Below are 27925 nucleotides of genomic sequence, written 5' to 3'. Positions count from 1 at the left end.
ATGTCCAAGAAATAGAAGGTGACCCACATGTATAATTCTACATTTAATAGTAGCCGTAGTTTACAAGTAGAAAGAAACAGATAAGATTACTTTTTAAAATATATTTTATTTGGGGCGCCTGCATGGCTCAGTCAGTTAAGCATCCAACTCTTGGTCTTGGCTCAGGTCATGAGCCCTGTGTCAGGTTCTGCCCCGACAGTGGGGAGCCTGCTTAGGCTTCTGTCTCTTCCTCTCTCTGCCCCTCCCCCACTCACTCTCTGTCCATCTGTTTCTCTCAAAATAAATAAAAACCTAAACAAATATATATTTTATTTAACTCAATATGTCAAAAAATTATCATTTCAATATGTAATGAATATAAAAATTGTTAATGGGATATATCACCTTTTTCATATTAAGTTTTTGAAATTTGGTATATATACTTAAACCAAATATATAGTATACGTGTAGTAACATATATAATAATAAGTAATATATACTATATTATTTAAGTAATATATACTATAGTATATAAGTAATATGTACTATAGTATATAACTAATATATACCATAGTATATAAGTAATATATATATATACTATATACTACATATATAATACATAATAGTATAATAGTATAATATATATATTACTTATATAGTAAGTATTATAATACTATATACATATATATTAGAAGTAATGTATATACTATACATAAGTATATAAGTATTATTTATGTACTATAGTATATACTATAGCAATCATACAGAATGTCTCAATTTGGACAAAGTACATTTCAGGTAGTCAGAAGCTACCTGTGAGTAGTGGTTACCATATTGAACAATGCATATCTAGAGACTGGATGGTAAGAAGTGTAACTGCCTTTCCCCCACCACTCAGCTTCCAAAACCCTGACAGGTAAGTTATGTCTTTCAGTTAGGAGATTAGGGGTTTTCTCCCCTGGAGAATTTAAATGGCTTAAGGGTACAGACTAATGTACCAACACTGATGGGTATCCCAAGGAAACTACCCAGCCAAGTCACCCAAAATGAAGTCCATTTATTGACAACTCCCTCCTTCCCTGACCTCATGTAGTACCTCCTATGATATTTTTAGTGTCTCATTATTAACATGAAGAAAAAGGCAAATATCACAAGGTATTACTCTCTGAAATGAAAAATAAAGACCAAAAAACAAAAGTAAAAATAAACTTGAGAGAAAAAGAAAAAAATTTGAGGAAAAAGACACAATCTAGGGATAAAACACTAAGACTTCAAAGGACTTTAATATCCTCAGAGAGATAAGAGAAGATATGGTATCAGGTAAGACAAATAAGATGCTATAAAAAAGTAATTTGTAATTATAAATAGAACTTTAGGAAATTAAAAATCATGATAACAGAAATAGAAAGCTCAGTAGAAAAACCAAATGAAAGCTGAGCCATATCTCCAGGAAAAAAAAAAAAGACAAGTATTGGAAATTAGGAAAGAAAAGGTAAGGAAATTGGAAGTTCAGTCCAGAAAGTTCAGCACCAGAATAACAGAAAGAAGAAACAGAAAAAACAGTAGGGAGAAGGTTATCAAAGAAATGATTACAGAACATTTGTTTCCTAGAATATAAAGACAGGAGTCTCTGGATTGTTCTGGGCTTACCACTACGATACTTGGAAATAGAACCACACCAAGGCACATCAACAGGAAACCAACAACACTGGAGCAAACAGAAGATCTTAAAACCTCCCAGACAGAAGGAAAAAAACAGGCTCAAACAACTAATCAGGAATCAGAATTTCCTTGTTGCTTTTCCTCAAGGACAACCCAAGAAGCTAGAAGACAATTGAGGAATGCCTTCAAAATGTTGAGGGAAAATGCTTTCTGACTGAGCATTTTATGTAAAGCCAAACTGTCACTCAAACGTAAGGGTAGAATTAAGAGGGTTGCACACATCCAATGCCCCCCCCCCAATTTACCTGCCATGAATTTTAATTCAGAAAGCAATTAGAAGTGATAGTCCCCTACAAAAAGGGAGTAACTCAGGAAAGAAGATGACACGTGATTCAGGAACCCAGTGTCTGGTTGGAAAGAGAGGCCAAGGATGTGACCCAGATGATAAGAAAGGAAGCTCCCAGGGCCACAGCTGTGAAGTAGGCCTGGAGGGCAAGCGGGAGTTCAGAGCATATGGGAGAGAGGTGGCTTAGATGATAAAATTGATCGAGTGCCTGTGTGGTTTAATGTATTGAGAGGAGATTTCACTCTTTGGTGGAGAGTTTGGGGATGAGTAATATAAATGCATAGTAAACTACACAAAGGAAAAAACATGGGAAAACAAACACCAAGGAAAACAAAAATAGTATCAAGAAAGAAAATGTAATAGTTCAGCTATGAATAAAATTTATAAAAATGAAATAAACTAAATATTCAATATTGAGCTACACAAAAATGATGATATAGTTAACAGTGTTAGAGAATGGGAAGAAGGGAGTATATGAGTGAGTGTGTACGTGTGTGTGTGTGTGTGTGTGTGTTCACATGCACATGCATACGCTTGATGGGGGTTGGCAGCTATTTCCTCAAGAGAGAATCAGTTGATGGTGATGCCCAACCAAAAGTAAAACTAAACAAAATATACTCATTATTAGAGGTAACTGAGTTAAGTAACACAAGAAACCTGTAAATGCCTTGAAGATTTTTACCTCTGAGAATTTGGGCATGGGGGTAGGAGGGAGTTGCTATTTTTCATAAGACTCTTTATAGAGCTTTCTGGGTTTAAAACTGTGTAGAGGTAGGGGCTCCTGGGTGGCACAGTTGGTTAAATGCCTGACTCTTGATCTCGGCTCAGTTCATGATCTCCGGTTCATGAGATCGAGCCCTGCAGCAGGCTCTTTGCTGACAGCGCAGAGCCTGCTTGGGATTCTCTCTCTCTCTCTCTCTCTCTCTGCCCCTTCCCACCCTTGCACGCATGAGCTCTCTCTCAAATAAATAAACATTTTTAAAAATGTGTGGATCTAAAACTTTGATGTCAGTAGTTAAAAAGATAAAAACAAAAGCAAGTACAGGTTTTTGCATAAAATGTATACACAGAAAATGTAGGGTTACTTGTTATTTTGCATGAGCACAAGTTCTGTGGCCAGATTTCTTGGGTTCATATCTTGCTTCTCTCACTTGCCAGCCATGTGACCTTGGGCAAAAGTTACTCTTGGTCAAGATGTCTCAATTTTCTATTATTTACATAGGTTTCTACTTCAAAGGACTGTTGCAAGGATTAAATGAACAAATAATACTTACTAATCATTGCTAGCAAAATGGTAAGTGCTCAATAAACACTAGCTATCACAGGTTCTATTGACCTGTAAACTGCATCAGAAAATACTTTGAAATGTAGTGAAAACTTCGTAGAACTGATAGGCAATATGGGAAAAATCAGATTGCTTTCCCATAATGCCTTACTTTTGTTCTTAGAAAATATGTGCAGCAGTCATGTCTATTTCCTTTCTTCTTCAAGATTTTATAAAAACATCCCTTTGGGTGGAGATTCCCTGGGCGTGCATAGCTCAATCTGGGAATACATTCATTTTAAAGCTGAAGTAAATGGGAATATTGATCAGAAGTAGATCTGAGAGAGTGACCTAGAAGCAAACTATTCTAAATCATACCATGACTCCCCAGACCTGTCCAACCGTCTCCTGGAGACTCACGGTCCATTAATACCTGAAGCAGAACTTTCGGTTTAAAATGTTCAGTGTAACTCCAGTCCATTAAACTGCGTTGTTGCGTTTTCTTTATGTCCTCCAGGTCTGCTTCCACAGTCATCTTCTTGGGTTTCTAAAAAACCATAGGAGTACAATTTCAGCTTTAATTTGTTCAAGTCCAAATGGAGCCCTCTTGGACTCCATCGACTAACCAGCATGCACTCCATTTTAATTGGGGAAATCTGCATATGTATAAATCCATATGGCAACATTTTAGGAGAGCTGCTGCCAGAAAGAGTATGCCTTTGAGTTTTTTTTTTTTTTTATGGGCAACATAATCTAAATATTTTTATTGTTAGGTTATACTCTTCTGAGTCCTGTTAGCAATTATAGGCAGGTTTTCTGAACTCACTTCAAGACAGCATTAGTTCTACATGGCTGTATGGTCAGCAGGTGTTTGTGAGGTTGCCAAGCCACACTGTCTAGAGAGGAGCATGGAGCTTGGAAGTTTTGCTTAAGCCGCTAGTGAAATTAACTCCTTTCTCTCCAGTTGGAGCTGGTCTGAGGATGTCCGAGTAATCCCCTTCCTTATCCTGCTAAGCATCTCCTTTGTGTGTGTGTGTGTGTGTGTGTGTGTGTGTTTTTCTCACTCTGGGTCACAGTTTTCTCAGATCATCTTACTTGTATCTACACTTATAGGAAAACAATTCCTTACCTTTTCAAGAGGATCAGCCTTTGTGACTGCTTCATCTTTGATCTCATTGTTCGTGGTCTGTTCTGTAAATCAAAGACACCAACATCCAGTTGTGTTTGGGCTTTGTTCTTGCCTTTGTCAGTGCTGTGCCTTTTTGTTGCCCATATGATCTATGTTTCTGTGCTGAAAAGGTAATTCCTGAAAGGCATGTTTCATGCCTCCAAAAAGGTGTTTGTGTCAATAATTCTAAATCAGTGTCTACCTAGAAAAGTTATACTAAACCCTTGGAAAAGAACCCAGCTTCCTCTATGATACATTCCTAAATCAGATCAGATAATTATGCCTTCAGGCTATCTCCCTCACTTCTAAAAATGTACCTTTACCTTTATGAGTTGCAAATATTTGCTGATTAAACTACAGCTCTTGTGATTCTGAATCTCTCATGTAGAAATGGATAAACTATATAGCACATTCCCAGTTTGACCAAAGAAATGGAGTGGGTGATGAATCTTGGGGTAATGTATTTGCGATGCCGCTGAATAACTGAGCCAACATGGCTTTTTACCAACCTTAGAACAACAGCAAATTAATCCCTGCATAGTCATATATAAAATGGTCCCACCTTCACTCTCCAAACACATCCCTTCCACTCGCATTTTGCTCCTTCCTCTCCAGGCTCTCCAGCTTGCTGGCTGTGTCTTAAAGTTTTCACACTTGCCTTTCATTCTGTCTTGCTTTGTTTTTAGATAATCACTTGGTTCAAACCCTTATTTCATTCATATTGTTACTCCAATGTCATCTCTTCCAGGGCTTTTCTGCCTTTCACCCTGTTGTATTTTTAATCATGGCATTTACTAGCATCTGATAATATTTACTTGTGTCTATCTCTCCATCTTGGATGTGAATTCCTGGAGAATAAGAACTTGCTCTTATTTTCTGTAACTGTACCCCGAGTGCCCAGCACATGGTGGGACTTCAGTACAGTTCGTTTTGATTGAATGAGGAAAATCTATATCATATACTAAAACTGGAAATGTATCTAAAGCCATACAGAGAGAGAAGAACTGTGGAAGAAACCCAAAACAAAAGCTTATTTTAGGGTAAGCATACGACTCAGCTTCATTCTGTGGCAAAGAGAACTGTATCTACACCTCTAGCGGGAATAGTTAATCATGTCTACCAAGGATAGACCAATGTTTTTCTTTCTTTTAGGAGCATAGCTACTTACATTTTTGCTACTAGTTTCATCTTGCCTTGGGCTGGTGAAGGTGATGGCATGAGTGTCCCATTTTGATTTAGGGGACAACTATGAAGTCAATTCAGTTCAGTATTTATATAAATACATCTACTCAAGAGAAAACTCGGGCCAACTATAACTCTAAATAGACCATGATGTCCCTTGTGTCCCTAAAGCAATTGATATGAAATCTGTGGAATAAAAATTATTCTATTCTGTGGTCTGCCAGATATCCGGGAGATTTGATATTCCCTCCTGTGTCTAAGGATCCAGCGGAAAAAGTCTCCAGTTTAGAAAATATGTTTTAAAAAATTGTGCATCAGTTATTTTGTCAAAGGAAAGAACATTCTAAAACCAGTCTGAACTCTTTATTTAATCGTAGAGTAAAAATCACTTTTTCCTTTCTTTCTGATTCTGCCTTCAACCCCATAATCCTTTGACAGTGTGATTCAGTAGCTTTTGACACATCTGGAAATGGATGCTTTCTCATCCCTTTGAAAAACAGCTTTCCTAATCTGTTTTACTTTAGAGATAACAAGATCCCTCTGCAAAGCAGTTACTTTATTAAAAAAACACCCAACAAGCATAGAGGGCACATCTAAACCCATAGCCTCACGGTTATCAACTCTCAGGTTTTTCATAAATATCCAATAGGCCCTGTCAAGTTCAAAAACAGTCTCAGATGGAAATCCAGTGTTTGGTTAAGAAAAGCACAAATATTCAGTCCTTCACATCCAGCAACAGGTTTTTATATGTATTTGATGCTAAGATGGTTTTGCAGGAAATACGTGAACAATTTCTGCTTTGTTTCAAACGATTTCAAGTGGCTGCTTTAGAAGTACGATTCAGAGTCGGGGGGCACGCAAGACCAACAACAAGTTCCCTTAGACACAGCAGCCATCATGGGGCACCAAAGCTCAGCCACCCTCCCCTGTCTAACTGTAACAGTTCCTTGATGGGGGTCAATACACACCCTATAGGATCCTTTACAGGTTGTGGGGGTTCAGCTCTCAAGGATTGCTCCGTCTCTAGGACACACTATCCATTATAGCATTTTTAGCCCCGAAGATTTAGAGTTGCTCAAATCATCTACTTTCCACCAGGATTTGGAACGCTAATTTACATGGTCTGACCACCAGGTGGCAAAAGTTGCCTGAAGAAAACTATACACCAGTTGCTCTTCTAAAGAAAAGAACAAAACACAAAGGAAAAAACCTCAGGCCTTATATCTCTCCTGGCTTATTCTGGATCCATATTAACACAAAGTGACTTCTTTGTCATACATTTACATTCCCACAGGATGCACTAATGCCATAACATCCCAGATTAACTTATTTGGCTTAATTATTTTTGTGAGCTAGGCTGATACGTAAGGGCACTTAGAACAGAGAAATAGGAAATCAACCCTTTTGGGAAGTAAGACCCAACGGTAATAAAATTGAGTTAAGTATCAGCATAAAGAAGAGACCATGAGTGTGGCTAAGCCCACAGACAAGAAATTTCTGGAACTGAGGAAGCCACAAGACACAGCACTGGTTTGGAGTTAGCTCTCTGTTGGAATCCTGACTTCCTACTTGTATGTAGTTGAACAAGTTACTTAATCCCTCTGGTCTTCAACTCCTTGTCTTTAGAATTGGGATAATAGTATCTTACTCATAGACTTGAAGTTTATATTGAATACTAGTTAATATATGTAAAATGTCTTAGCATAGTGCTTGGAATATAGCAGGGCATTACTAAATAAATGTTATATCCTTCTCTCCTCTGTCCCCCTCACCCTCACTTATCTGCTCTACTAATCAGCAATCAGATTTTCCCTAATTCTATTCTATCAATGACTTCCTCTTTTACCCTCATCTAAGTAAATGAAAATGGCAAGATGACTATTCGGTCAGTATTGACTTGGGGCTCCTGGCGGGTCAGTCAGTTAATTGTCCAGCTCTTGATTTCTGCTCAGGTCATGATCTCATGGTTTGTGAGATGAGCCCCATGTTGGGCTCTGTGCTGACAGCATAGAGCCTGCTTGGGATTCTCTCTCTCCCTCCCTCTTTGCCTCTTTCCTGCTTGCGATCTCTCTCTCTTTCTCACAAAATAAATAAATGTTAAAAAAAATACTGACTTCACATCTGTTCTCTTATGGCACTGATGATGTACTTTTGTTTAATGCTTTTTAAAATTATGAATTATAACACATACAGAGAAGTACATAGAACAGAAATGCTTAGTATCATGAATCATGATAAAGTCCCAGCACTGCAGACATTTTATGTGTGTCCTTTTATAACCATGACCTCCTTGTTAAACTATCATATTAATCCTGACTTTTTTTGTGTGGATCATTTTGGGTTTTCTACATACACAATATTTACAAATAGTAATAGTTTTGTTTCTTCCTTTTCAAATCTTACATTTTCGTCTCTTTTTCTTACCTTACTGAGTTGGCTAGCATCTCCAATGTAATACTGAATACAAGTGTTTATAGTATACACCTTCCTGGTGTCAAGGGAAATCTTTCAACATTTTATCTTGATATATAATGTTTGTTGTAGCAATTTAAGAATAAACTTTACAAGGTAGAAAATTTTTCCTTCTATTGCTAGTTTGCTAAGTTTTTTTTCATGAATTTCTAGAGTTTTAAGTGCTTTTTCTGCATCGATTGAGAATGATTATATAATTTTTCTCAGTGTGTTAACTGATAAATTATATTGATTTTTACAATGTGTGTTTTTTTTCTCTATTCCTGTTATAAAAACAACTTGCTTGTGATGTATTAGTATCATTTTGTATATTGCTAGATCAGCTTACGTATGTTTTATTCAGGATTTTTGCATCTACGTTCATGAATCTGTTTGATGTATAATTTTCTTTTGTAGTACTATTGTTGACAGTTTGATTTTAAGGCTTATGCTAGCTTCCTAAAATGAGTAGGGAAGGATACACTTTTTTTATTTCTGGGAATAATTTTTAAGGTCAAAATTATTTCTTTTTTGAGTGGTATCACTAGTAAATAAGAATATTTGCGTTGGGTGTGTCCTTTTGGGGAGGATTTTTATATTTTTATTTATTTATTTTATCTATCTATCTATCTATCTATCTATTTTTATTTGAGAGAGATAAAGAGAGCACAAACTGGGGGGAGGGGCAGAGAGAGAGAGAGAGAGAGAGAAAATCTTAAGTAGGTTCCATGCTCAGCATGAAGCCCAATGTGGGGTCCAATCCCGTGACCCTGGGATAATGACCTGAGTTGAAATCAAGAGTTGGACACTCAACTGACTAAGCCACCCAGGCACCCTGGAGGATTTTTAATTATTGATTTAATTTATTTAAACAATTACAACACTATTTCTTCTTGAGTCACTGTTGGTAAGATATACTTTTCTAGTCATTTGCTCATTTCATTCTTATGTTTAGTGGAATAAAGTTGCTCATATCCTCTTATTATCTTTTACATTTCTGTAGGATCAGAAAAAAGTCTGTTTCTTTATTCCTATTGATTTTTATTCCTATTATTATTATTTATGCTTACTTTCTATGTGATCAGCCTTTTCTAAAAAAATAATTTATCAATTTTAAAAGTCTTTTCAAAGAACCACACTGTTATATTATTTGTTCTTCCTTGTTACATCTATATTTTATATCTTAATAATTTACTCTTATTTTATTTTCTTCCTTTTACTTTATTTGGATTTATTTTGTTCATCTTTATCTAACAACTTGAGGCTGATGTTTGGCTAATTAATTTTTAGCTTTCTTTTTAAAAATGTATTCATTTAAAGCTGTAAACTTCTCTCTGAGTATCCCTTGCTTTAGCTGCATTATAGAAATCTTAATATTCAGTATTTCCATTACTATTCAACTTGAAATATTTCTTAATTTCTATTGTGACTTTTTCATTGAGTGAGGTGTTTTGCAGAAGTATATTTCTTAACTTGGAAATTTTAGGTATTTTCCCATTATTTTTTTTTGTAACTAATGTCCACCATAATTTCACTGTGGTATGAGAATATACTCTGTAGTTTTGATCCTGTGAAAATTTGCTGATACTTGTTCTATGGCCCAGCATACAGTTAATATTTTTAAGATAAGCATACCTGTGACCTTTAAGAAGCTATAGTATTATGGAAACTTAATACAGACGTATGAATAATTGTAATAAGTAGTAGGAAATGATCATTAATGCTATAAAGGGAGCACAGATTAACTGTGACCACAGGAATGCTAAGGGAGCCATTTCTAGCTGGACACATCTAACAAGGCTTCATGGCGGTGCCACTGAAACCTAATTGTAATAAAAAAGAAAGCTCTAGGCGAAGGGTATTGTGGAGGAAAGACACAGATTGAAAACAGCAGGCTGTGTAGAGGAAATAGAGCCTAATTCTGTTTGGCCAGAGCATGGGATAAGTAAGCAAAAGGGAAAAAGTGGAAAAGATTTTGGAAAAGTAATTTGGTACGACTGGAGACGCATGGTACAGCAGGCCAAAGAATTGGGTTCTATTAGTAGGGAGCCATTGAAGGTTGTAAGCAGGAAACTAACAGCTGTATTTTAAGTGATTAATCTAACAGCTATGTATAAGATAGCTCAGTAAATTTAGCCTAATAGTCTCCTATGCTTCTATACTTCCTAATATAACATTTATGATGCTATATTCTAATTTTTTTAATGTGTTTTTTTTTTGTGTGTTTTGTTTTGTTTTGTTTTGAGAGAGAGAAAGACAGAGCATGAGCAGGGGAGAAGCAGAGACCAAGGGAGACACAGAATCTGAAGCAGGCTCCAGGCTCTGAGCTGTCAGCACAGAGCCTGATGTGGGGGTCGAACTCATGAACTGTGAGATCATGACCTGAACCCATGACCTGAGCCAAAGTCGGATGCTTAACTGACTGAGCCACCCAGGTGCCCCTATGATGCTATATTTTAGAATAAGAGTCATTACCTGAGCTATAAGGAGGAGAGAAAGAGAATCAGTGTTCTTCACTGAGCATTGATTTTGTACCAAGCTCTGTAGTAGGCAGTTCACTATCTTATTGCAGGTAGTTTTAAAATAATTTTTCATATAATCACAATAACCCTATGAAATACTAATGAGGAAAGTTTAATTACGTTCACCTCACTATATTTACTCAGGTAAGAGTGCACTAACAGGCTTTAGGATATTTTAAAAACAAGGGTTGAAATAACAAGGACTCACTCAGTAGCAAAGTTTAATTAACCAAATACCTTAGATGTTAAATAGTTTTTCAATTGAAACAGGGGGGCATTTAAATTTAGATAATGTTTCTTTTTTAAATTTTAAATTTATTTACTTAAATTCAAGTTCGTTAACATACAGTGTAGTATTGGTTTTCAGAAGTAGAATCCAATGATTCATCACTTATAGGTAACACCCAAGGCTCATCCCAACATGTGCCCTCCTTAGTGCCTATCACCCATTTAGCCCATCCCCCCACCCAATACCCCTCCAGCAACCGCCAGTTTGTTCTCTGTATTTAAGCGTCTCTTATGGTTTGCCCGCCTCTTTGTTTTAATCTTATTTTTCCTTCCCTTCACCTACATTCATCTGTTGTGTTTCTTAAATTCCACATATGAGTGATAATGTTTCTTGAATCATTTTTTGGATTAATACATTCTATAACAGTGTCTACACACACACACACACACACACACACACACGATTACTCACCTGACAGCGCAGACTGGCGCTGAGTCCTCAAGCTGGTCTGCTCTGACAGCTCTATATTTTCATAGTCTAAGGGTTCCTTACTGTTTGGGTCAGACTGCTTCATTTTGTTAGAACCAGACCGACTAGGATCTGAAGGTTCTTTACTGACCTCATCCTCTTGCACCAACATTGACCAATTCTGATCCACAAATAAAATTCTGTCTTTGGCTTCAGTATCTAGTCAGTTTAAAGAGACTCCATTAGACACAATGCTAGAAAAATCAACAATCATAAAATGGAAGAATGCTTTTGGTTCCCTCCACGCACTGTACCTGTTTGGTGTTTGGCCTCTTGGGTATTCATTTTCATGATGTATTTCTGCCTTATCTGTTTAGCAAATCTGGCAGGGTTGTCCCACGGTATGTTGAACATCTCAGAATCTGTTCCATACATCATCTCAGAAGGCATTAGTATGCCTTCTTCATTAACCTCAGAGAGTTTCAGGCTCTCAAAAGTAAACACTTTGAAGGCTCGTTCTACTTCATTCCAGCTCAAGACTTCTGTAAGAAAGCAAGAACTATATGCTGCTAGGAATGCTCTTATTACCACATGGTACAGGGCTGACAGAGGGGCGCCCAGAGGGTCTGTCCACCGCAATGACAAGGCAGTCATATCATGATGGGTGTTGACCTGACTTTAAACATGGGCTCCACAGTTCTGCAACAAATGTCAATAGTGCCTAATAATAAGAAAGCTGCACAATCAAGGTATAATCTATCAGGATAATGTTCACAAACTGCTTCATAGCTTAATCAGTATTAGGTGTATTAGTATTAATTCACATGGATTCTCCAGGGTACCATATTGATTGAATATGTTTAAAACTTATGATTTGTAAGCAAAAGCACCTTTGCCACTGTTATAATTTGAAACAAACTACTCACTTGTGTCTAACATACACTGTTACATTCAGTAGGTTTTACTGACCCTTAGGGCTCAGAAAAGGCCTCTTTTCAGCCACTTGAACTGGTGGGTGAAAATAATAATTGCACTTCAAAGGTTATCAGCTTTCAATTGGCCCTATCCATTTGTGCTTTTTTAAAAAATTTTTTCCTTAATGTTTTTATTTATTTTTGAGACAGAAAGAGACAGAGCATGAGCAGGGAAGGGGCAGGGAGAGAGGTAGACACAGAACTGGAAGCAGGCTCCAGGCTCTGAGCCATCAGTACAGAGCCCGATGCGAGGCTTGAACTCACAGACTGTGAGATCATGACCTGAGCCGAGGTTGGACGCTCAACCGACTGAGCCACCCAGGCGCCCCTCCATTTGTGCTTTTATTCTCTTACAGTATTTATTCCATCCATCCACTTACTCACTTGCTCACTCGTTTTGTTTTCTATGTATTAGGCTTTGTCATAGATGCCTCAGATTCAAAGAAAAGATTTGGTTCTTGCACTTTAGAAGTTCAAACTAGAGGGGTATGAGGTAGGTATTAGCAAATAATCATGGGATGCAATGAGGAAAAGTAAAATGATAGTGGCAGATCAATGATTCTGGGGTAACCTCCGCTTTTTCTCCAATAGAACTAAGGGCATGTGTTTTTGGAAAAATCATGAGGAAATTCAGAAGAGAAACAGGGAAGGGGGAAAAGTTACAGAACTAAGGAAGGTTTGCTCATTCATTCATTTTGCAAATATCTTTTGAGCACATATTAGTGGGCAAGGAATATAGTAAAAGCTGTGACCACAGCAGTAAACTAAGCAGTGAACTCCTGGTCTTATGGAGTATCCATTTTGGTGACTGGAAACAGGGTAAACAGAGAAGTGTATACCATACCAGAGATGATAAGAAGGATAAAGCCAGGTGAGGGGATAAAAAGTGACAGCAATTGGGGAGGGGCTATATATATATATATATATATATATATATATAGTAGTCAGAGAAGTGGGAGAGCAAGTTCTGTGAATATCTATCTGGGAGAAAAAGTGATAGATGCAGGAGAAAGAGTAAGTGCAAAGACCCTGAGGCAGTGGGGTGACCAACATGTTCAAGGAATCACAGTGAGGCCAACGCAGATAGAATGGAGTGGAACAGTGAGAGCTTGACAGGTGATGAGCTCAAAATACGGATGGCAGAAGAGTCTAGATTGTACTTTGAGTGACACGGGTGGCCACTAGAGAATTTTGAGTTAAAGAGGCACATGGTCTGACTAACATTTTAGAAGGATGATTCCAGTTATTTCATGAAGCAAAGGCTAGGTAAAAAGGTGAAAGGCTGTAGACCAATTGGAAAACTATTGAAATAGCCCAAGTGAGAGGCGATGGTGGACTGGGCTAGCATCACTGAGGGAGGCAGTGGGATTGGTTGTGGGGCATAAGAAAAAAAGAGGAATCAGAAATGACTTGTAAGGTTGTGGAAGAAAATAGTTGCCATTTACTGAAATAAAGAAGACTGTGAAGGGAGACATATTGGGGAGTCAAGAGTTCGGTTTTGGATCTGGTAAGTATGAAGTGCTGAAGGAGGGAAGAGAAGAGAAGCAAGGGTTTGGGATGAAACCCATAAGTGGGATGTGTGTGAAGTTGCAATGGTTGCCACAGACGCAAGAATTCTACGCTGCCATGTAGGATGAGGTAGAGAGAGAATGGACTCATACCACAGGCAGAAGAGGAGGTGAGGTGTGGCAGCACACACACAAAGGACAGATGTTCTCAGGAACATCAGGAAGAGAGTGGTTATGTCAACAACGGTCTCCACATGCCCAGGCCAGCAGGCTATCCCCTGCTTTTCCATGAGGAGACGGCATGACAGTATTGAAAAGATTTTGGTTTTTTTTCTCTGTTATTAGGCTTATTTAAAAGTTAAAGAAGAAATCGAGATGAAAATATTTCATGATTTGCTTAAGGGGAGAAACTGAGGTGCTTTTGCTCTTCTCTGGGTCAAATGCTTTCTTGTCCAATAAAGGTGTCTATGCCATTTCATATTCCTTTTTCTTTTTTTTTTTTTAATATTTTTTAATGTTTATTTAGTTTTGAGAGAGACAGAAACAGAATGTGAGTGGGTTGGGGCAGAGGGAGAGGGAGACACAGAATCCGAAGCAGGCTCCAGGCTCCGAGCCGTCAGCACAGAGCCCGACGCGGGGTTGGAACTCACAAGCTGTGAGATCATGACCTGAGCCGAAGTCGGACACTCAACTGACCGAGCCATCCAGGAGCCCCTCATATTCCTTCTTATAAGTAGGAATCTATCTGCAGATTGCCTCAAGTGGAAATAAAGATTTTTAAGGAAATGATTGTATCTCAAATCTCAGTGAACTCTGCCATGAGAAGCTGATTTTAGATTCTCCAAATTACCTCCAAGAGCATAAAATGGCCCCTCCCCTTGCGAGAGGAGGTGAACCTGAATGGACACACTCTCAGCACCACACCGCCAAGGGGCTCCCTACTCAGTGCTTTAACCTCAGATAGAGATCACCATGTCTTCTCCAATGATGCCAAGGAGGGGGACACAGGGTGGCGAGCGGGGAGAAGGAAGAAAGGAGCAGATTATTCTTGTCATGGAAACATGATGGAAAGAAAACCCAGTGTATCAAATTGAAGAATGTTATGCATCACAGCTATCACGCTATCGCTAATGACATTATCCAAGGTAAGAAAATCAAAATACCCACCTCAGTCTCTGAAAGGTCTTTAAGTAATCAAAATACTTTTTGCAAATAGGGGTGTAATCTTAAGAAGCACATATGACCATAAATGAATGAGTTTAAGCTAAGACAAAGAACGTACTCACCATTTGTACAGAAGTGCATGAGCTCATGAATTGTAGCTAGACGCTTAGTGCTGTTCCATGGCGGGGGCAGAGGGAATTTAAGGAATTCCCACAGTGGCAACTTGGACTGCATCTCCTGCTCAATTTGAACTGGGTCAAAATTCTTTTGGTCCTGATGAAAAAGCGCAACATGACAGAAGACATTAGAGTAAGCTGTCAAGTGCCTTATGCATATGGAGAAGGCAAAACCTGATACCTTCGCTCTCATTATTTGGGAACAGGGGAAATCAATGGTAATTGGGGAAGACAAAGTGTTGGTATTTTGCTGAAGGTCAAAAAAAGCTCGTTCTCACTTTGCCAGAGGTTCCTGGTGCACAGAAATGATGGATTCTTCACTCGCTGTGACAAACTGCCAAAGTCTCATATATATTCATCTCTCCCTTCTGGGATTCTTCTTTGGCCTTCACTAGTTTTTCACATTAGTAAGATATTTAAAGCCAGTAACTAGAAGGTTTTAATGCGAATTTGGTGTACTCAAATCAATTTTTTAAAACGTTTACGTATTTGAGAGAGAGAGACAGAATGCAAGTGGGGCAGGGGCAGAGAGAGAGAGAGAGAGAGAGAGAGAGAGAGAGAGAGAATCCCACGCAGGCAGGCTCCGCACTGTCAGCGCAGAGCCTGATGCAGGGCTCAAACTCATGAACTTTGAGATCATGACCTGAGCTGAAGTCAGACACTTAACCAACTAAGCCATCCAGGTGCCCCAGTGTACTCACAATCGATTTAATGGCTAATTGGACCCTTATAATTAGGCAAGTTTTCTTTGCTCCTTTATGTGTCTCTATTTTCAGAGGTCTCACTTTGCAAGCCCTTTGAATGTTACTTTTAATTAGCATTGGTAAAACTAACTGCAATTTCTTCAACTGAATAATTACAAATGGGCTTTCTTGCATCCCTTCTCCTCTGGGTAATCCAGTTTTATTACCTTCAGTGCGTACTTCTTGTGGGCATGTGCATCATGATAGTTCAATAGGAGAGGGCCTTTGGGCACTGCTCTGCTTTCATTTTCTTCTTCGGATAAGAATATTTCATGGAGATTCTATTCAAATTGAAATACATCGACTTAAAAAGAGAATCTGTACTTTTTCAAAGCATGCAAACTCTTTGGATATCTCATGCCATCTGACCTTTTGCTCCCTCTCCGTGAGACAGAGAGAGGGCAGGATGGACACAATATGAGCTGCGATTCTGTGGTCCAACCCATCTGTTCTGGGAGGTGGCTGCACCAGACTGGGTGGGACAAGGTCTTCTTCAGTTGCCACAACCTGTTAAAATGAACAGGTGGGAGGATTCGGTTTAATGGTCAGCTCTTTACGGATACAGTAAAAACAAGGCTGTTCCTACCAGTAAAGTACAGTGATGACACAAAGTAGCAATGTAACTACCAGTGGTTACCAAAACAAAAGGGAAAGTGTTTATAATCCAGGCACAAAAGTAGATATAATTTTAATGTATGTATTAAAATAGATACCATGAAACGTAAATGGTAAATAGGAAAATTTACTATGGCAGGAGTCAAAATAACCATATAAGAATTTTTTTGTTTCTTAATGATTTGCTCTTTCTCTTAAAGCACTCAAAACTGCTCACATACCCTTTGGGTTCAAGAAGTATTTATTGAGCGCCTATGTTATGTCAAGCACTGTACGGGGCAGCTTCTCAGCCATTATCTCATTTAAGCACCACAGCAACATTGTGGAGTAGGTATTATCTTCATTTTACAGAGGAAGAGCTAGGGTGAGTGAAGTTAGTGACTGGTGCAAACCCAAGGCTACTGAGTGGGAAGAACTGGGTTCAAGTCAAGTCCTCATTCCTTCTTCAAGATAATGACAGATGGTGAGATCAGTCAGGGGTAATAGTCTCCTTTATATGGGGAAACTGAGGTCTAGAAAGATTAAATGGCCTGTTCAATTTTACATGGTAAACAAAAGGAGTTGAAATGTAATCAAGGTAGGCACCTAAATTACAACTTTTCGTGTCACCTTAAATCTTGCAATCATCCTCTGTGATTTCACATCCTTTTATACAGTTTCTCTACCTTGGAAATTAAGACATTTGAATTAGACAGTTACTTGTTGTGGGTTCTGTTTTGTGCAATGGAGAATGTTTAGCTGTATCCCTGGCCTGTACCCATTTGATGCCAGTAGCATCCCCTGTAATTGTGATAACCCAAATATCTCCAGACAAATGTCCCCTAGGAGGCAAAATCAGCCGCTCGTGAAAACCACTGCTATAGATGGATAACAAAATAGCCTCATATCCATCACCTTTTGTCAACTCCTTACTTTCAAAAGAGCCACTCACGTCTCCACTTTCTACTTTCGATTGTCTCTTGGACCCGCTCCAATCACAAAAGACCACTCAAAACCATTCTACCTCTGAAATGTCAATCTCTAATATTCTGTCTTGGAAAATTCTATCCCATTCCTCTTATATTTCACCTTTTTGTCATCCCATTATTAAGTATTTTTTCAATCAACATGTATTATGATTGGGTGCCTTCCTGTGTGAGGAATTGAGGTCATCTGCTGGTGCCTGAAATATAGCAGGTGGTTAATACATGTTTCTTGCTTTGGATTGAGTTGAATAAAATAAGAAAGACTAAGATAAATAAAATGATGATACTGCAAGCTCTAGAGGGCTTTTCAGCTTTTACAAATTTATTAATATAATAAAACTACTGGTTTTCCAGAAACATCATGGGGTAATGAAAGGCAACTGTGAGTGTGCTTATCTAAGCAGTCAACATACATAAAATGTATATTGGAGGTAAAAGATAATGGAATCTGAGAAGGACTTTAAAATAAACATTTGAATATTCAGAAGGGTATAGGGATATGTTACATCCATGCACTAAGGACAATAACAAGCAGTTGTAAAAAGAAATTGGAGAATTGATAAATTAAAAACATTTACCCTCGAGAAAACACTTCAATAGCAGACTGGACTCCACTGAAGAATGAATTAGTTGGAAGTGAAGCTGGAATTTCCCAAGAAGATAAAATTTATAGAAAATTTAAAAGACAAGGAGGAAAAACCAGAAGTTCCAACATCCATCTAATAAATGGATAAACTAATAGAAATATTTGAGGATATATGTATTTATTTATTAAATGTTTTATTTACTTTTGATGTGGGGGAGGGGCAGAGAGGGAGACAGAGAATCCCAAGCAGGATCCATGCCATCGGTGCAGAGCCTGACACAGGGCTCCCTCTCACAATGATCATGACCTGAGCCGAAATCCAGAGTCAGATGCTCAACCAACTCAGCCACCTAGATACCCCGAGGATAGATTTAATTCAGCAAATACATATTCAGTGTCTGCTGTGGGTTAGATGTGGTTATTGTGTGCTGGGCATATGGCGGTGAACAAGATTAGAGTTAGGTCCCTGCTTGCATGGAGCTTATATTCTAGTGAGGGGAGGTAGGTAAGACACAAAGCAGGTAAGTTATTTTAAGAAGAGCAGTTGTTGATAAGAGGATTAAACAAAGTGATGTGGTAACAAGCACTCTGTGTTGTCAGGGGATTCCTTTAGATCAGGTGGTGGGAGAAAGACTATGGAATGTCATTTCCACTGGGGAGTGAATGACAAGGAATATCCACCCTTTTGCAGACATGAGGGTCAAAAACTTTCTAGGAAGAGGAGTTGGAGTAAAAAGCTAAGGTGGAATTAAATAGTGTATTTGTCGAAAGCCCAGAAAGCCTATGTGGATGATGAGGGGGGTGTGTGGTGGGGGTGGAGGCAGGAGATGAGATGACAGATCAGGCCAGAACCGTGTTTTTAGGGCTTTATGGGCCAGTGTAAGGAATTTTTTATATTATTCAGAATGTAACGGGAAACCAGATTATACTCCTTTAGAGCATTAGTGACAACGATAAAACAAACAAAGCCATACCTGGACATACCTTGTGTTATGAATTATAAAGAGAAAACTCTAATAGCTGCCAGAAAGAAAAAAACAGATTACCTACAAAGAAAACGTATCTGATTGACATCAGATTTATAAACAACATTAGAAGAAAGAAGACAAAAAGCGAAGCCATCAAAATACTTTTCCACTCAGATTGACTGGGTTTAAAAGGAATTTCTGACACTGACCACTGGACAAGTTACTTAGCCTTTTTATGCCTCAGTTTCCTTATCTGTAAAATGGGGAACAAAAATAGTTTCTGCTTCATAAGGTTGTTCTAAGGATTAAATGAGTTAATTTATAACAACTCTTTTCAAATACATCTGGAAAACTCACAAGAATTGACCACATATATCAGGTCACACAGGAAGTTCAGGAAATTAAAAAACATTTTTTAAGACGCAGACCATCTTTACGGCCCATAACACAATAAAATTCGGAACTGACAGTAAACAATGGAAAATAAAAGATTTAGAACTGAATAGATTGAAAGCATCAAGATACAGCCAAAGAAATACTCAAAGGAAATGTGTAGCCTTAAGTAAAGCAAAAAGCCTGAAAATAAATGAAATAAGCTTTCAATTCAAATGAAATACAAAATAAAGAAAGTAGAAAGAGGGAAATAATAAAGATAAATGAAGAAATTAATTAAACAAAAAGTAAAATGAAAGTTGGTCAATGAAACAAAATGCTAGTACTTTGAAAAGACCAATACAATAGATATACCACTGACAACCATGATCAAGAAGACAGAAGAGTAAAATAAATAACATCAGTCATAGAAAAGGAACATAACCAGATGCAAAGGAAACTTTAAAATGTGTGTAAGTGAGCAAAGAACTTTATGCGATATTAAAAACGCAAATAAAATGGGGATGTTTATTAAAAAACACTAATGATCAAAATTGGCCTGAAAAAGAGAAAAACCTGATTAAACCTACAAGTATAAAAGAAATTTTAAAGACAAAGACCATTAACCACCTGTCTACCTCCCTTTCTCATTCATTAAAATAACACTAGACACAGGAGGGAGGGGCCAAGATGGCAGAGCAGCATGGAAGGTTTTTGCTTCTCTCTTCCCTGAACAGAAGCTAGATCTATACCAAATCATCTTGCACAACTAGAAAACTAATCTGAGGACTTACAAAACAATCTGCATAACCTGAACCAGAGAACTATGCACGTATGCAGCGCAGACAGGTGAACTGGGGGAGAGAGAAGCCGCGGAGGGTAAGGAGCTGTTTTTGCTTGTGGAGAGAAGAGCAGACAGGAGGAGAGTATAGGAAAAGCACTCCCCTCTAAAGCAGCTGGAGAGAAAGAGAAAGAGTGGAAACACCCATAAGGGACTTAACAAGAAAGGGAGAAAGGAGAAAGGAAAGGGTTTCAATACCATTAGGACTCTATAAACAGGGGATCCCAGAGTCTGAAACTCCTCAGCTCCATACCTGGCAGTACTCTGGTAGGAAGGGCGAATCCCCAGGAGAAGACCGCAAGGTCCCAGGGGTCCTTGGGCCACACGGGGAGAGGTGGGTCCCCTGCTGGGAGGACATTTGGTAGAGGCAGTGTGGCAAAGGTTCCAGTGGACCCTGGAGAACAGCCATGTTTGCTGATGTTGGAACAAGGACATTAAGGGGCAGTGAAGCCTGGGGCCAGATGTGTGTTGTGATTTACCATAATCCCTGAAACGCTGCTTCTACACAATCATGTGAACTTCTTCTGGGTCAGGCTGGCACTCAGTGGCAGTCTCTGGGCATCTACAGCAGTGCGGTCGCAGGAACATTCCTGGGGGTGGCCAGCACCTGGCCATTGCTTGGGGAGACCCTCTCCAGAGGGGTGGAGATAAAACTCGGGAGGGAGATGCTACCTGGCAGGCTGATGGCTTGGTTGCAGATGGTGTAGAAGCAGGGAGTGGACGGAAGCCAAAGACAAAGCAGGGGTGCTTGATTGCCAGTGGGTGAGAGCACATAATTCTGATACTAGAGACTAGGTAGTTGGGTGACGCCATTTTCACCTCTCCTGTACATGCACATACAGGTGTACTCGTGCATAACGATCCACCCCATTAAGCTAAGCAGCGCCATCTAGTGGAGAATTGAGCCGTTACACCAAGCCCTGTCCAACTGTGCCAACTACCCTCTGGAGAAACACCACAAGTCTTTCCGCCTGCTAAGTTTATGGGTTATAAAGTGCTTCATAGTTTGACTTCTGGGGGAACATGGATGTAACTTCAATTGTATTTCATTCTGTTCGCTGGTCCATCTATTCAAATTTTTTCTTTTTCTTTTCTTATTCTTGAATATAGAAAGAGAAAAAATTATTTTTATTTTCCGTTTTTATGAAAGATTTTTCTTTAATTTTTTTCTACTGTATATTTTATTTTTTATAATATTTTTAAAATTGTAATTTATTTTCATCATTTCATTTTATCTATTTTATTGTATTCATTTTATAAAATTTTCAAACATTTTTCTTTTTTTTCCTTTTCTTTTCTTTCCTTTTTTTCTCTATTCTATCAAGCTTCTTTCAACAACCAGACCAAAACACACCTAGGATCTAGCATCCTTTATTTGATTTTTTGTTTTTAATTTTTTAATTTTTATTTTTTCAATAAAATAAATTAATTCTTTAAATGTTAAAAATAATTTAATAAAATAATTAATACTTTTCTTCCTCCAAAATGAGAAAATAAAAGTATTCACCCCAAAATAAAGAATAGGAAGAAATGACAGCCAGGGACTTAATCAACACAGATACAAGTAAGATGTCTGAACCAGAATTTAGAATCATGATAATCATGATACTAGCTGGGGTTGAAAAAAACATAGAATCTCTTTTTGCAGAGATTTTACAAAAAGTAAAATCTAGTCAGGACGAAATTAAAAATGCTACAACTGAGATGCAATCTCAAATGGATGCCATGGCAGCAAGGATGGATGAAACAGAGCAGTGAGTCAGCGATACAGAGGACAAACTTATGGAAAATAATGAATCAGAAAAAAAAGAGGGAAGCTAAGGCAAAAGAGCACAACAATAGAATTAGAGAACTCAGTGACTCATTAAAAATGAATAACATCCGAATAATAGGGGTCCCAGAAGATGAAGGAAAGAAAAAAAGAGTAGAAGAGAACTCCCATTCAACTCCCATACAACAAAAACAAAAACCGACCATCAAGAAGGCATATCATAGTCAAATTCACAAAATACACAGACAAGGAAAGAATCATGAAAGCAACAAGAGAAAAAAGTCCTTAACCTTGGCAGGCCAGAGGGATGGCAGGATATATTCAGTGTGCTGAATTGGAAAGATATGCAGCCAAGAATTCTTTATCCAGCACAGCTTCATTCAAAATAGAAGGAGAGATAAAAAGTTTCTGAGACAAACAAAACCTAAAGGAGTTTGTGACCACTAAACCAGCCCTGCAAGAAATTTTAAGGGTCATTCACTGAGGGAGAAATGACCAAAAGCAACAAAGAGTAGAAAGGACCAGAGAACACCACCAGAAACTCTACAGGCAACACAATAGCAATAAATTCATATATTTCAGTGTTCACTCTAAACGTCAATGGACTAAATGCTCCAATCAAAAGACATAGGGTAACAGAATGGATAAGAAAACAAGATCCATCTGTACGCTGTTTACAAGAGATCCGTTTTAGACCTAAAGACAACTCCAAATTGAAAGTAAGGGATGGGGAACCATCTATCATGCTAATGGTCATCAAAAGAAAGCCAGAGTAGCCATACTTATATCAGACAATCTAGATTTTAAAATAAAGACTATAACAAGAGGTGATGAAGGGCATTACGTCATAATTAAGGGGTATATCCATCAAGAAGACCTTATAATTGTAAACATTTATGCCCCCAACGTTAAACACCCAAATATATAAATCAATTAATCACAAACATATAGAAACTCATTGATAATAATACCATAATAGTAGGGGACTTCAACACCCCACTTATGTCAAGGGACAGGTCATCTAAACAGAAAATCAACAAGGAAACAATGACTTTGAAGGACACACTGGATTGGATGGATTTAACAGATGTATTCAGAACATTTCATCTTAAAGCAGCAGAATACACATTCTTCTTAAGTGCACATGGAACTTTCCCCAGAATAGATCAAATACTGGGATACAAATCAGCCTTCAAAAAGTACAAGAAGACTGAGATCATACTGTGCATATTTTCAGACCACAACGCTACAAAACTTGAAATCAACCACAAGAAAAAATTGGGAAAGACAACAAATACTTGAAGACTAAAGAACATCCTACTAAAGAGTGAATGGGCTAAGCAAGAAATCGAAGAGGAAATTAAAAAGTACATGGAAACCCATGAAAATGATAACACCACAGCCCAAAATTTCTGGATGCAGCAAAGGTGGTCATAAGAGGGAAGTATATAGCAATCCAGGCCTTCCTAAAGAAGGAAGAAAGGTCTCAGATACACAACATAACCTTACACCTTAAAGAACTGGAAAAAGAACAGCAAATAAAACCCAAAACTAGCAGAAGACAGGAAATAATAAAGATTAGAGCAGAAATCAATGCTATCGAAATTAAAACAAAACAAACAGTATAACAGATCAAGGAAAACAGGAGCTGGTTCTTCGAAAGAATTAACAAAATTGATAAACTCTCTAGCCAGTATGATCAAAAAGAAAAAGGAAAGGACCCAAATAAAATCGAGAATGAAAGAGGAGAGATCACAACCAACACTGCAGAAATACAAACTATAATAAGAGAATATTATGAGCAATTATATGTCAATAAATTGGGCAATCTGGAAGAAATGGAAAAATTCCTAGAAACATGTAAACCACCAAAACTGAAACAAGAAGAAATAAAAAATTTGAACAGACCCATAACCAGTAAAGAAATTGAATTAGTAATCAACAATCTCCCAAAAAACAAGAGTCCAGTGCCGGCAGGCTTTCCAGGGGAACTCTACCAAACATTTAAAGAAGAGTTAACACCTATTCTTTTGAAGTTGTTACAAAAAATAGAAATGGAAGGAAAACTTCCAAACTCATTCTATCAAGCCAGCATTACCTTGATTCCAAAACCAGACAACGACCCCACTAAATAGGAGAACTATAGACCAATTTCCCTGATGAACGTGGATGCAAAAATCCTCAACAAGATACTAGCCAACAATACATTAAAATAATTAGTCACCATGACCAAGTGGGATTTATACCTGGGATGCAGGGCTGGATCAATATCCACAAAACAATCAATGTGAGACATCACATCAATAAAAGAAAGGACAAGAACCACATGATCCTCTCAATAGATGCAGAGAAAGCATTTGACAAAATAAAGCATCTTTCTTGATAAAAACCCTCAAGAAAGTAGGGATAGAAGGATCATACCTCAAGATCATAAAAGCCATATAGGAAAGACCCACTGCTAAATCATCTTCAATGGGGAAAAACTGAGAGCTTTCCCCCTAAGGTCAGGAGCACCACAGGGATGTCCACTTTCACCACTGTTATCCAACATAGTATTGGAAGTCCTAGCGTCAGCAATCAAAGGAATAAAAGCATCCAAATCAGCAAGGTCAAACTTACACTCTTTGCAGATGACATGATAGTCTATAGGGAAAACCCAAAAGATTCCACCAAAAAACTGCTAGAACTGATCCATGAATTCAGCAAAGTTGCAGGATATAAAACCAATGCAGAGAAATCCAGTTGCATTTCTATACACCAATTATGAAGCAACAAAAAGAAAAGTCAAGGAAGCTATCCCATTTACAATTGCAGCCAAACCCATAAAATATCTAGGAATAAACTTAACCAAAGAGTTGAAAAATCTATTCACAGAAAACTATAGAAAGCTTATGAAAGAAATTAAAGAAGACAAACAAAAAAATGGAAAAATATTCCATGCTCACGGATTGGAAGAACAAATATTGTTAAAATGTCAATACTACCCAAAGCAATCTACATATTCAATGCTATCCCAATCACAACAACACCAGCATTCTTTACAGAGTTGGAACAATCCTAAAATTTGTATGGAACCAGAGAAGACCCCAAATAGTCAAAGCAATCCTGAAAAAGAAAACCAAAGCTGGAGGCATCACAATCCTGGACTTCAAGATGCACTACAAAGCTGTAATCATCAAGACAGTATGGTTCTGGCACAAAAAAACAGACTCTTAGATCAACGGGACACAATAGAGAACCCAGAAGTGGAGCCACAAACGTATGGCCAACTAATCTTTGACAAAGCAGGAAAGAATATCCAATTGAATAAAGACAGTCTCTTCAGCAAATTGTGCTGGGAAAACTGGACAGTGACATGCAGAAAAGTGAACCTGGACCACTTTCTTATACCATACACAAGAAATAAACTCAAACGGATGAAAGATCTAAATGTAAGATAGGAAGCCAGCAAAATCCTAGAGGCAGGCAAACACCCCTTTGTCCTTGGCCACAGCAACTTCTTACTCAACATGTCTCTGGAGGCAAGGGAAACAAAAGCAAAAATGAACTATTGGGGCCTCATCAAGATAAAAACCTTCTGCACAGTAAAGGAAACAATCAGCAAAACTTGAAGGCAACCAACAGAATGGGAGAAGATATTTGTAAATGACATATCAGATAAAGGGTTAGTATCCAAAATCTATAAAGAACTTATCAAACTCAACACCCAAAAACCAAATAATCCAGTGAAGAAATGGGAAAAAGACATGAAAAGACACTTTTCCAAAGAAGACATCCATATGGCTAACAGATACATGAAAAAAATGCTCAACATCACTCATCATCTGGGAAATACAAATTAAAACCACAATGAGGGGCGCCTGGGTAGCTCAGTTGGTTAAGTGTCTGACTTCAGCTCAGGTCATGATTTCATGCTTCGTGGGTTTGAGCCCTGTGTCGGGCTCTGTGCTGACAGCTCAGAGCCTGGAGCCTGCTTTAGATTCTGTGTCTCCCTCTCTCTCTGCCCCTCCCCAGCTCATGCTCTGTCTCTCTCTCAAAAATAAATAAACGTTAAAAAAAACACAATGAGATACCACCTCACACCAGTCAGAATGGCTAAAATTAACAACTCGGGCAACAACAGATATTGGCAAGGATGTGGAGAAAGAGGATCCCTTTTGCACTGCTGATGGGAATGCAAACTGGTGCAGCTACTCTGGAAAACAGCATGGAGGTTCCTCAAAGAGTTAGAAATAAAACTACCCTACAACCCAGCAATTGCACTACTAGGTATTTACCTAAAGGATACAGGTGTGCTATTTCAAAGGGGCAGATGCACCCTAATGTTTATAGCAGTGCTATCGACAATAGCCAGAGTATGAAAAGAGCCCAAATTATCATCGATGGATGAATCGATAAAGATGTGGGAGGGGCGCCTGGGTGGCGCAGTCGGTTAAGCGTCCGACTTCAGCCAGGTCACGATCTTGCGGTCTGTGAGTTCGAGCCCCGCGTCAGGCTCTGGGCTGATGGCTCGGAGCCTGGAGCCTGTTTCAGATTCTGTGTCTCCCTCTCTCTCTGCCCCTCCCCCGTTCATGCTCTGTCTCTCTCTGTCCCAAAAATAAATAAAAAACGTTGAAAAAAAAAATTAAAAAAAAAAAAAAGATGTGGGGTGTATATATATATATATATATATATATATATATATGCAATGGAGTATTACTCTGCAATCAAAAAGAAACAAATCTTGCCATTTGCAATTACGTGGATGGAACTGGAGGGTATTATGCTAGGCGAAATTGGTCAGTCCGAGAAAGACAAATATAATATGACTTCGTTCATATGTGGAATTTAAGATACAAAACAGGTGAACATAAGAGAAGGGAAGCAAAAATAATATAAAACAGGGAGGGAGATAAAACATAAGAGACTCTTAAATACGGAGAACAAACTTTGGGTTGTTGGAGGGGTTGTGGGTGAGGGGATGGGCTAAATGGGTAAGGGGCATTAAGGAAGACACTTGTCGGGATGAGCACTGGGTGTTATACATAGGGGATGAGTCACTGGAACCTATTCCTGAAATCGTTATTGCACTATACGCTAACTAACTTGGATGTAAATTTAAAAATAAATTTAAAAGTGACAGAAGACACAGATAGTTTCAAGGCCATGTCTGCTGAAACTTCAGGGAATGTTATATAAATTGTTCCAGAATATTGCAAAAGAAAGGATATTAAAACAGATGGTCAAAGCAAACTTTAGTTTTATCTAAAATGTTCTAATCTTTATAAAGGAGAATGCACTCAGGTATTATGTGTGTAGTTTTAAAATAGTTAAAACCCCAAACAAAGAGAGTTGAAGTGACTGACAAGGTGACCCACCTGGGAAAAAAGCCTCGGCGTATACCCACCTACCTGTTCCAGCATACAGTGCAGTATCAGGGGCACAGAAATGAATTCTTCTGGAATTGGATTCAGCAAGTCATTGTAATATCTCATGTCTACTTCAGTTGTGAAGACGAAAGCTACTGTAAAATATACAATATGTCATTGCTCGCTTAAGATGTGTTCTCCATTTCTTCCATCAAAATTTGATCCATAAATTCAAACTATGACCATGCACTAATAAATGCAGGATGTTTAGGTGGAGGGATGTCTGAAGGCAATATGGAGGCTAGTCAGTATTCCTTAAAGCCCCAGCTCACAATGTTGGTTTTCAGGTTTCATACATGCCTGATGGTGGGGCTTGGGGTTCCTCATACTGTGCTTTCTTCTTGCCAGGGGTTGGAGCAACAGGTTGTGGAGCCTAAAAGAAGTATTCAAAAGAAATGACTGAGGTATCCAGCTGAGAGATTCTTTCGTCAAATGCTGGCGTGATGGGGTCTGACGGGATTCTGAGATTGTATCATTACGTTCACACCACAAAACCATTGGCTAATATTAGGATCAAATGAAAGGGTTTTGTCTGAGGGAGGGAAGAAGTTAATGGTTAATGG

General features: G+C 38.3%; 1 protein-coding gene across 3 annotated transcripts in view; it reads right to left on the bottom strand.

Annotated features, from left to right (window-relative positions):
• SPAG17 (sperm associated antigen 17) overlaps positions 1 to 27925 on the bottom strand; it is a 244925-nt gene that overhangs the window by 126320 nt on the left and 90680 nt on the right. For all 3 annotated transcript variants that reach the window (XM_049616488.1, XM_049616487.1, XM_049616486.1), the window contains exons 9-17: positions 27663 to 27735; positions 27345 to 27457; positions 16206 to 16343; positions 16004 to 16117; positions 15040 to 15190; positions 11586 to 11813; positions 11275 to 11490; positions 4381 to 4442; positions 3685 to 3798 (exon numbers count right to left, since the gene is read on the bottom strand). In XM_049616488.1, coding sequence (XP_049472445.1) covers positions 3685 to 3798; positions 4381 to 4442; positions 11275 to 11490; positions 11586 to 11813; positions 15040 to 15190; positions 16004 to 16117; positions 16206 to 16343; positions 27345 to 27457; positions 27663 to 27735 — 1209 coding nt within the window. The remainder of the gene's footprint in view (positions 1 to 3684; positions 3799 to 4380; positions 4443 to 11274; positions 11491 to 11585; positions 11814 to 15039; positions 15191 to 16003; positions 16118 to 16205; positions 16344 to 27344; positions 27458 to 27662; positions 27736 to 27925) is intronic.

Source organism: Panthera uncia (genome assembly GCF_023721935.1).
Source record: "Panthera uncia isolate 11264 chromosome C1 unlocalized genomic scaffold, Puncia_PCG_1.0 HiC_scaffold_4, whole genome shotgun sequence".
NCBI classification, from domain to species: Eukaryota; Metazoa; Chordata; class Mammalia; order Carnivora; family Felidae; genus Panthera; species Panthera uncia.
The sequence above is the reverse complement of the archived record's forward strand: the minus strand, read 5'-3'. Positions and strand labels throughout refer to the sequence as shown.